We start from the raw sequence: 10,629 nt of genomic DNA, 5'->3' as shown, positions 1-10,629 counted from the left end.
AGTCAGGGCGCGCGACGCGGGCGGGCGTGAATCCACGCGGGCGAGGGCAGGCACACCCTGTTTTCAGCAGATGCGTATATCAGTTGCTACACAATATTTGTTAGTGCAACTTATGATATTATCTCTATCCTACTGTATGTGATGTAACACAAAAGGCTTTACATTGAGCTGAAAAATGATGCTATCAGCCTTGAAGTTGACTCGTTGACCGTGCATGCGGGAGAACGTGTGGCAGCGGTTATCCGAGGTGGATTCGCGTGGGGCCATGGCGTCAGACACCGTTAGGCTTCCTTCCACTCGCTGTCGCTGGTTTATTATCCACAAAAGGAGGAGTGGTGGCGAGGGTGCCGCAGCCCCACCACAGGCACAGCTCCTGCGGGATGGCGCAGTGCAGCAGCGTCGCCGCGAGGCCGGACCAGTGGATTGGGCCATGCCGCTGCAGCTCGCCGCTGCCACCGTTCCGGGCGCCGCTGCCACGGCGCAGGCGTGCGGAGAGGAACGGCAGGATCGGCTGCGCCTCCGTCCCACGGGAACTCGGCACGGCCGCGGAGGCGGAGCTGCCGCCGGTGGTCGTCGAGGGCACCGAGGTTAGCGATGATCGATCTCAGCACCGTTCTTTCTAGATGCTGCTGGCGCTGCACGGGCATACGTAAGCTATGTGTCGTCTCGTGAATTGTTCCAAGGAAGAAGCTGTAGCGTGTGAAGAGTGCGACGGCATGGGGTGGATGCTCTGCGACTTCTGCAAGGGGAAGAAGAACAACGTCAAGTCGGAGGGCACCCGGGTGTACCGCCGTTGCCCAACGTGCAAGGCGGTCAGCTCTCTTGCGGTCGCTCGCATGCAGAATCTTTCTGAATTCTGATGAAAATTCTCTGTCGCATGCATGCAGGCGGGCTTCATCCTGTGCCCAAGATGTAGGGTGTACAAGTGCATCACCTTCCCCGAGAGCAATGAATCGTGAGCGTCTCATGGTGGTCGCACTTGTGGGATGCAGATCATGTCTGCAAAAGAAATCTGTGTGAATTACTATTGTTATATATTCTGACCATGTTTAAAGGACAATTATTATCTTCTGATCATGTTCACAGGAGAACGTCTGTGTACCTATCAGTTTCAATTTCACATAGATGCTTGCTCTTGTTATAGATTGGTTCTAACAAGACCACAATGTTTACACATGCATCCGTGTACTCTTTTTTCTATCTCTTTGTTTTTGGGAAACACCAATGGGGTGAGCTTCCAATCTAAATGATTTGTCATTGATCCCGGCTAGCCAGTGATGGATCGCAAGGAACACCAAAATGAAGTTAGGAGGGCCAGTAATGACCATAGCACGTTGCTCTAGTCAGCTCAGCAGGCCAGTAGCACTCGCGCTAATGCTTGTTTCTATAGTTTCCAGAAGCTGAGCAAAAGCATGGTCGAGAGTAGCCTTGTTAATAGGTTTAAACCCACCCTTTACCCTCTCTCTCTAAAAAAAACCCCACCCTTTACCCAACCCAACCCATATCAAATTAAGGTCATGTTTAGTGGGCCTCCCGCACTGGCTTCGCATGTGACTCCCTCACCAGAGCACAAGGAGCGAAGCCGCACCAGACACTCCCTAACTCTCTTACTGTCGTGGGTTCGTAACCACAATAGTGATTAGTGGATCCGTCGATGGATCGATGTGTGGAATTTTGGTGGTTTAGCACTCAAGACAAAGGATCTATCCTGGTTCGGACCTCTAAGGCATATGTCCAGCAGCGAGTTCTTCGTGTTAGAATGGCTCAAACAAGTTCTTACAATTAGAGAGACAGAGAGGAGTGCTAAGCTAGTTCTGATCTAGGGTTTGCTCAGATCTGACGACTCCGATGTGTTATCGGTCATCCCCTTCTATAAGATCCTCTGCCCCCCATATACCTTGGGACCGAGAGGAGTACAAGCAGCTCGGTTGTCCGTGGATCCCTTGGCAAACAAGGGAGCTCTAGGGTTTCACATCCTAATCTTCGAGACTCGAGGCGTTTGGTGTCATCTCGTTCGTGATTGTGTTCGACAACGCCGAGCCAGCCCTAACACTGCCGCCAGAGCATGGAGATGCCATTGTGCCTCACCTAGGTCGATCCTCCCCATGGAGTCCACTTTACGCCATCGAGGGAGAGGCCGCTCTCAAGAGTGGCTAGCTAGGGGGCTTGCTCTCATCTCCTTCTTGATGCAGAGGTGGCACACGTTCCCTTGTCACATTGTGTCATGCTCCAGGCATGACCCTAGACGGGACGTGGCCAACACAGCCTCGTGGGCGAGAGGAAACTGGGCCCCGATAGGACCACAAGGCACTATGACTCTGTTGGCATGTCAGGCTTCAGATCTTTTGTCATGGCCTACCAGGGGATTTCTTGTGTCGCCTCGGGTGGAAGGTTGGTCGGGACGACAGATCGAGCGCGACCGCATGGCTCCTGGCTTCCCTTGGTTGGTGATGACCATTGTTGCAGAGGTCTAGGTTGCCCGGGCCCGATCGTGGAGCTCGATAACCAGCCTGGCCTAAGGCATTTTTCCCAGGGTCTTGACGCCGTCCTATGACTGTGTCGCCTTGGTCCTAATTAACCTTGGGCAAAAATAACCGAGAACCAAAAACCGAACCGAAATAACCAAAATCGAAACCGAAATAACCAAAACCAAAAACTTTGGTTCCCTGTTCGGTTCCCAGTTTCCAGGAACCAAAATTTGGAAGGTTAATTCGGTTCCTGGGCTCGGTTAACCGAAATAACCGAGGAAGCCGAAGAACATGCAAAGGCCCAGTAGAAACATTGTAGCCCAACCCACTAGTTGTCGGTATAGGTATATATTTGATCCTTCCACTCCTCAAACTCGACTCAATCGCCCCCATCCTTCTCCTTGCTCAAGCCGCCAGGTGCCTAGAAGCTGCCGGCCCAGACCCATCTGTTGATTGCTCTAGTGTGCGTTTGCGCATGGAGCATCCCTCATTCCCTCTCCCTTCCTCTTCAACCAGTGGGCCCAAGCAGGGTGTAGGAGCCCACGGCAGTGGCCCATCTGGAGACCACGACGGTGGTGGCCGCCCCTAATCCGCATGGCCATGGTGCCTCCATGAAAGGTCCTTCTTTGGTTTTGATAATTGAGTGACAACCTAGGTGGACTAATATGTTTAAATGTGAGATACATAGGTGATTAGTCCATAGGTACACTTGTGTGAGCAACTCATGCCATAGAGGTGAAATGGCTTGGATATTTTGCAAAGCTCACACATGTGATGAAGGAGCTCATGGCATATGAGACATGACATTGAGTCATGTGACTAAGGAGGAGAAGATCAAGACAAGACTTGGTGGTTGCAAGCGTGAAGGGCAAGTTGGAGGCTTTGGAGCGATGGACCGCGTGACGGTGAAGCTTGAGCAAGACTTGGCACCTATGGACGAAGGCAACGGTAAAAAGCAAGTAAGGCCAAGATCGATGAGCCAACAAGGTCACATGATGATATGAAAGTGGATCATATCATTTGTTGATCAAGGTTGGTGCATGTGTTGCATCAACATTGGAGGAGATGGAATGGAATGCGCAAGGCAAAGGTATAGCCTGTAGGACATTTCATTTCACCAGTCATAGGTGTGTAGAGAAGTTTATGACCGGGTTTAGGATAGATGACCAAGTTCATTTCACCCAAACTTGTTTGCATATCGGTCATGTAGTGCCACTCATGTGATCTAACTTTTCATTATTACTAGGATCGAGTGGCGTGGTGAATTGAGTGACTAATCCTTTGGGAAATGTTTGTGAAAAGCTAACACACATGCACAAGATGGTGAACACTCGGTGGTATTGGCACATTTGCAAAGGAGAAGTTGTTGGAGTTATTTTGGATGAAGTTGGAGAAGAAAAGGAGAAGAAAAGAGCAAGTTTGGGTTGTCCGATGGTCGGAAAACACAACCAAACTTGTAGCCAACACGCAACCCTACCTGGGGGGTGGCACCGCCCTTTCCGATGTGCACCGGACACCCTAGGGTGGTGCACCGCCACCCCTTGCAACGTAACCATTTCAGCAGCACCACCCTTTTGTATTTTGGGCATAACTCTTAGCTCTGAACTCCGATTTCGATGATCTTGGACTTTTTAGAAAGCTAACAAATAGCTATACAGCCTAGGGTTTGGGTTTTTGGCCGGCAGGTGGCACCGCCACCCCTAGGGTGGTGCACCACCCCTACATGTTCGGTGCCCAACTTTTCAATGGCTAGTTCAAATTATCCATTGCAATTCAACCATTGGGGCACCGCCTCCCCTTGTCCGGTGCCCTCACCGACCTATCCAGTGACCACGCAGAAATGTGTTCCAAGGCTCCAACGACTCTATTTGGCTTGGGGGCTATAAATAAAGGTGGAGCTCGGCCTTGGGCTAGTTGCTGAGCACCCTTAAACCTTGGTGGCTTGTGTAGGTGTGCTTGGGAGCCCTCTAACTCACATACGCTTGATAGTGATCATCCGATTGAGTGTGAGTGTGATTCTAGTGCGATTGCATCGTGAGGTTGCATCGAGTGGCACTAGGTGATCGAGTTGCAAGCTAGTGGTGCTTGTTACTTTTGGAGGTTGTGTAACACCCTCGGTGTTATGCCCTAAATAAATTACTAAACCATGTCATGAGCATCATGTTTATGTGATAATGCATGTGATGGAATGTGTGGATAAAATTTTTGGAACCTAAGATGATCAATAAAAATGCGGCTATTCCATAACCCATGTATATCAAGTATGGTTTAAACCAATTTTTATTGAACAAAAATACTATAGAATATATATGTGGCATTTAAATAAAGTTTGGAATATGAACTTTGTAGATGACAATGAAATCCTTGCTGTAAAAAAATAACATCGTTAGCTGACATTTTTGATAGCCTAGAAATGGAACTTGGAATCAAAATTTAAGACAGCAAGACAATGCCACGTTTGGAAATTTATTTTGTGAAATAAAGTTAAGAAGTGGTGTCGTGTTTTAGCTCGAGTTTGTAGCCTGATAAGCCCTCTTGAGTATGGTGAAGGTGGTTTGATTCCTAGAACAACCGTTTAATTTTTATAGATGCTTTAAAATTTGTGCACGACACGTTCTTGGGCTGGTTCGCTAGGTGAGCTCGATCACCACGCTTGGCCACACGACGTCACTCATTGGTCGCGTGCTACCACACGTGGCTGGTCATGGCTGCTTTGGCCTAGCCACCACTGGCCTCTGGTGCGTGGAGCCACTGCTGCTGCTTGCGCAACCAAGCGGTACTGCTTCTGGCCCCGCCGTGTTGCCACACTGTCGACTCGCCCCGTGCTGCGACGTAGCCGCTGCCGGTGCCGTCGCCTCACCGTCACATCCGTGCTTCTCTCTGCACCTCTAGGCCACTGCTGGCCCAATTCGAGGCCGCCACTACCGCATGCACATGGCCGAGCTCGCCATCGCCTTGCCATTTATGGCACTACACCACGCGGGCCATGCCGGTCGTGGACGCGCGCGCTTGTCCGTAGCGTCTGCGTGTGCCTCCATGATCATGCCGATCGTGTCCCGCCAAGGCAAGCCCGAGATGAGCCCACTTGTCGCGTCCCATCTCTCTCTCTCTACTACCGCCGTTGAGCCGCGCCATCAAATTAAGCATCGAGTGATCACCTCCATTCAATTCAGCGCATCCATGGCTTCATCATCAAGTCCTCTCGCTGCCTGACCCCACCTAGCCTTGAACCGTGCATGACCAAGGTTCAATTTGGAACTTTCCCCACCGTCGGGCCAATAAGGCCACGCTCGGCCATGGCCGAGGACAACCCTCCATCACTTCACCCCAAGCCAATTCCTGTGCACCACTAGATTCGCCTCCATCCCCTCTTTGCCCTACGCGCCATAGCTGAACCTCTACCGCCTCCCCGTCGTCGATGACGCGACCGTGCCACTGCGGTATGCCGCCGCATGGCTCAGCCGCACATGGCCAACCCTTCTCCATCATCCTCTGCTCCAACCACCTCCTCGTCCTGGTCCACGATAGCCTCCTAATGCTCGTGCGCTAACCAATTAGGTCTACAGCTGCCCCAGCTCATCGAAACAGTGGCACCGCCGTCGTGGATGGCCGCGCACCGCTGTAGCTTTCCCCAGCAAGTCATGTCACCCTGCACCGCCACTTAGCATAGCCACTCAGGTCAGAGATGGTGACCAACCCATTAGGAGGGTCGGCGTAGGTCCTAGGTTGCTGGCGCGACCACGCTGTGTCACCGCCCACCGTGCCACCATGCACTCAATCGCCGAGGGTGCACGTGGGAGAATTCTAGGAAAGCCAAGGGGTTAAGTGAGAAGGTTTGAGAGAGGGGGAAATAGTGTTAGGACCTAGTTGTAATTCAAGAGAAGTGTGAGGTCTATTTTGTAAAAGCGCCAGCGCGTGCGGGATTCCCCGCCGTGGGCCGTCTCGCGCGTGGGCCGACGTCGCGTGGGCCGCTTCAGCGGGCCGCTATGCATGGGTGGGCCACGTGGGAGATTCATTTTTCTTTTTCCTAGGAAATTAGTAATGGTTTTTTAATTTAATTTTTGAGCTGATCTTTGGTAATTAATATAAAATCATATAGGTGTTGAAAAATTATGAAATAAATTTTGTTAGGTTCCTAAAATTATGATCTATCTGGTTGTATATATAGATGATGCATATCTATGTTGATATTAAGGGCTATTAAATCATTTGAAAGTGTTTAATATTATTAGGATAATTATTGTAGGAATTTTTATGGTAAATTGGTGATAGCTTAAATCCTGAAATTTTTACCGTAGCTTCATTGTATTATTATGTGGTCACTGTAATTTTGTAGCCTTAGAATAGACTAAGCATTAGGGTAGTTAAATGCTCTTGGTTTTAATACACATTAAATCAGTAGTAGAAATAAAGATATATCCTTAATTTGCTGAGCTAAGGGTTTGTTAGTTGAACCCAACACTTTGCTTGATGAAGATGATAATTAGCTTAGTATATTAGTCATTAGAGCTAGCTTAGTAGCTTGGCGTGCATATTCTTATTTTAAGAGTTGATGTTGCCTAAATGCTAAATGGTTGCATTATCATCGCACACATGTAAAGAACGAGTTGGTGAAGATAGTGACCACCGACGATCGTGAGTTCGAGGAGATCATCGAGGAATACGAGGAGGAGGTCCTCGTGAGGGAGGAGGTCCCAAAGCCACCATCGACTGACTTGGCTGGCACCACGCCTGCCCAAGGCATGCCTCGATGCATAACCCTTATTTTTGATAATCACTATATGTATATATGTGATGTGCATTTACGTTACAAGAATTTTATGGAAAACACATGGATATATATATATGTCCTATGAGTCTTACTAGTGCAAGTTCGAGTAGCTGCAATGTTGTGGTAGAACCACCTGAAATAACACACCTTCAGAGGCGCTCATCTTCCACCAGACACTAAGCACCCCGAGAGCGAGCTACATCGGGCGGATTCCGTCGAGCACACCCCAAGGGAGAACTCGAATAATCCACATTTTCACAAGGATCCAATAGTGAGAATGAGTTTACATTACTTAATCTATTTCATACAACCAGAGTTCTTAGAAAGACATTATTACATACCAAGTTCAGAGTGCGGAAATTAAACAGCGGAATAAAAATAAACATCTATCAATAATATACAAGGATCCGTCTATGCTCACCAGAAAAATCCTTCACACAATGGCTACTCCTCAAGCTGCACCTACAACAGGGGTAAATAAACCCTGAGTACACAATGTACTCGCAAGACTTATCCGACTAGTGGGAATAATTTTCCGACTCCAAGGGATATGATAAGCTTTATGGTTTGTTGGTTTTCCTTTTTGCGGAAAGCAATACTAATAGTGAATCCTTATGTATGCTTATTATTAGCAGTCATAATTAGTTCATTATCTAACCATTCTATGTAAGCACCTATTCTACTTTCAAGCAAGAGTTGAGCAAATAGTTCCATTTCACCACCTTTCATTGTTCAGTTCTTACTACGGTGCTAGACTGTAGACAAGCCATACCGGATCACCCGACGATTTGTGAATCAATATGCCCAACTGGGTACCCTGAAACATACATCTCGCTTGTACCCTAGACACAAATAGGACCAACCCACCACTCTCCTATCATGGGGTCCAGGTCTCCATCTAAACTTGGACTCCAAGCCCCCCACTCCTGAGTCCCGAACTCAGTGCGGTGCTTGGACCTCCACCATCCCCACCTCCAATCAGTCGGTTCAAAAAGAGCCAGAACCCACGACAAGAGAGCAACAAGCCTTCCCTGTGCCCATACACAAGTATGTATTTGGAATAATAAATCTATGACTTGCCTAGAACCTAATGCAACGGCCGGTCCTTAACCGACATAGACAGGGAAACGGTGTAACCAAGCTATGCCCCATTGGCCACAGGACACAACCTCTTACACCCATCGATACCCAAACTATATCCCTGCCCGATCTCTATTTTCCTTCCACCATTTTATCATGAGTGATCATAATAATCACCTATTGTGAGTAACGACATGTTACTCATGGTACCGAAAATCCTAAGCATAGCAGCTACTTGACCTATGCTAGTTGGACTCACAGGTAGGTATATCTATGCATGTAGTTTCCATAAAATGCCTCTAACATAAATACATATCACATCCATATATATATCCAGTGATCATTCAAAATAAGGGTTATGTACCGGGGCTTGCCTTGGGCAAGTGGGGTGTCAGCAAAGTCAGCAACTGATGGCTTCGGGGCACCCTCCTAGACGAGGATCTCCTCCTCATACTCCTCGATGATCTCCTTGTACTCCTGCTCGCCCGCAGTCATGAACTCTACCAACTCTTTATCTACATGCATGAAATGATGATGCAACACTTAGTAATACGGCAACAGCAACTCTTAAAATAAGAATACATCTATTAGGCTACTAAGCTAGTTCTACCGACCAAGATGCTAAGTTACCTATTATTACCACTAAATAGGTATGAAACATTGCATGTATTATCTTAGCAACTAAAGGCATCCTTATTCATAGTATCGATTTACTATATATATGATAAAACAAGGAGTACTAACTACCCTATTTATCAAACTATTATAAGGCTACAAAAATTATAGTGAGCACCTAATAATACAATGAACCTACTGCAAAAATTTCACAGTCAAAGCTATTACCAATTTGCCACAAAATTTTTTACAATTATTAATCTAAATAATATTAACACTTTCAAATGATTTAATAGATCTTAGCATCAACAGCGACATATATAAACTAACCATACTACATGTAGACCACATTTTTAGGAACTCAACATAATTTATTTCACAATTTTTGGTTACTTATGTGAATTGATATTAATTTCCAAAGTTCAACTTAGGATGTAAAATACAAAGCTATTTCTATCTTCTATAAATTGAAAAGCAAATTTAACCTGCATGGCCCATGAGCGAGCGATGCGGCCCACTACCGCACAGCGCGCGTGCACACGCGACTTGTCGGCGCAGCTCACGCGTGGCAACGGCCCACGACGGGGAGGCCCACGTGCGCTGACATCATTTGCTAAAATGCCCTCGAGCTACCAGTGATTCCCCTTGAGGTCCGCAACACTATTCTCACAGTCTGTGCTTATATAGATAAGCCCCTCCCTATTCACTTCTTTACCACGGGTGGGTCCTTCGACCACCGCCGTGTGCACCGACGCGGCGATGATGGCACTAGACCGCCACACCAGCCATCTGTGACCCGCCCTGCCCTAGATAACGAGCCGAACAACACCTACAACCCTAGCCAAGGTTATAGGGGCAGCGGAGCTCGCGAAAGCGGCGGACATGGTGCGCGGCCATGCGCGACGGCGGTGCGACCACGCTGGCCACCCTAAGCCACCGCGGGGAGAGCTAGCTAACTCTAAAGCACCACTATCATACCCAGGTTGCTGTTGTGGTGATGGTTTGGCCAGGGATGGATCGGGTGCATCCGGCCAAGCGCACACGACAAGCTCCACAACGGACTACGGTGGCGCGATCGTGTCAGCGGCGCCGGGAAAGCAGTGGTGGTTCAAGTGGGGTGCTCAGGGGGTGGAGGGGATCAAGGCGAAGACACGGTGCCACGAAATTGGATAGAGGCGGACGGTGCGAGGCTAATTTGGTGGGCATCGTCGTTCGGTCTTACGTTGGCCGACGGCGAGAAACTTCAAATTGAGGCTCGACACAGCACGGCTGCAGCAGTGGGCAAGCTTGGCACGTAGCTAGGCTCCCTTTCTAGCTTCTGGTGCACACAATTACTCTAAATTGGGCCAGGCGCTATGATTTGCTTTGGCGTGGCTCGGCCGGACGAGCGCGACGCCATTCACGGCGGCGGTGGTTGGGAAGCAGGGGCACGCGGGGGGATGGGACAACAGTGGAACTCGTCAGACTTTGACTAGGGCGCATCTTGGTGGGGTGCAGGTGCCGTGGCCGAGGGTCCCTCACCCCAAACGTAGTGGACGAGCGAGCGCGTCGGCGACAGGCTGTGGCCCGCATGTTGCGGCGCCATTAATGGTGTCACGACGGCGTGCAAGGCCATGCAGATGGCATCCACCTGGTCAGATAGGAATAGCGCAGCGCAACATAGACACGACATGACGCAACGCAAAGCAGCGACAC

The 10,629-nt window shown here is 48.9% G+C and overlaps 1 protein-coding gene across 4 annotated transcripts; it reads left to right on the top strand.

The window, feature by feature from the left end:
• The first annotated feature begins 334 nt into the window (after nucleotides 1–334).
• On the top strand, nucleotides 335–1,176 carry LOC136472744 (protein PHOTOSYSTEM I ASSEMBLY 2, chloroplastic-like). Of its 4 annotated transcripts, none has more exons than XM_066470457.1 (3): nucleotides 335–587; nucleotides 688–812; nucleotides 888–1,176. In XM_066470457.1, exons 1-3 carry the CDS (start codon nucleotides 431–433, stop codon nucleotides 957–959), a joined length of 354 nt encoding a protein of 117 aa, XP_066326554.1. In that variant the 5' UTR covers nucleotides 335–430; the 3' UTR covers nucleotides 960–1,176. The 4 variants fall into 4 exon arrangements, with proteins under 4 accessions (XP_066326554.1, XP_066326553.1, XP_066326552.1 ...); XM_066470456.1 differs by having other exon boundaries at nucleotides 688–827; XM_066470455.1 differs by having other exon boundaries at nucleotides 684–812.
• The last annotated feature ends 9,453 nt before the right edge of the window (nucleotides 1,177–10,629 follow it).

This window comes from Miscanthus floridulus, chromosome 8 (assembly GCF_019320115.1).
Source record: "Miscanthus floridulus cultivar M001 chromosome 8, ASM1932011v1, whole genome shotgun sequence".
Taxonomy (NCBI): domain Eukaryota; kingdom Viridiplantae; phylum Streptophyta; class Magnoliopsida; order Poales; family Poaceae; genus Miscanthus; species Miscanthus floridulus.
The sequence above is the reverse complement of the archived record's forward strand: the minus strand, read 5'-3'. Positions and strand labels throughout refer to the sequence as shown.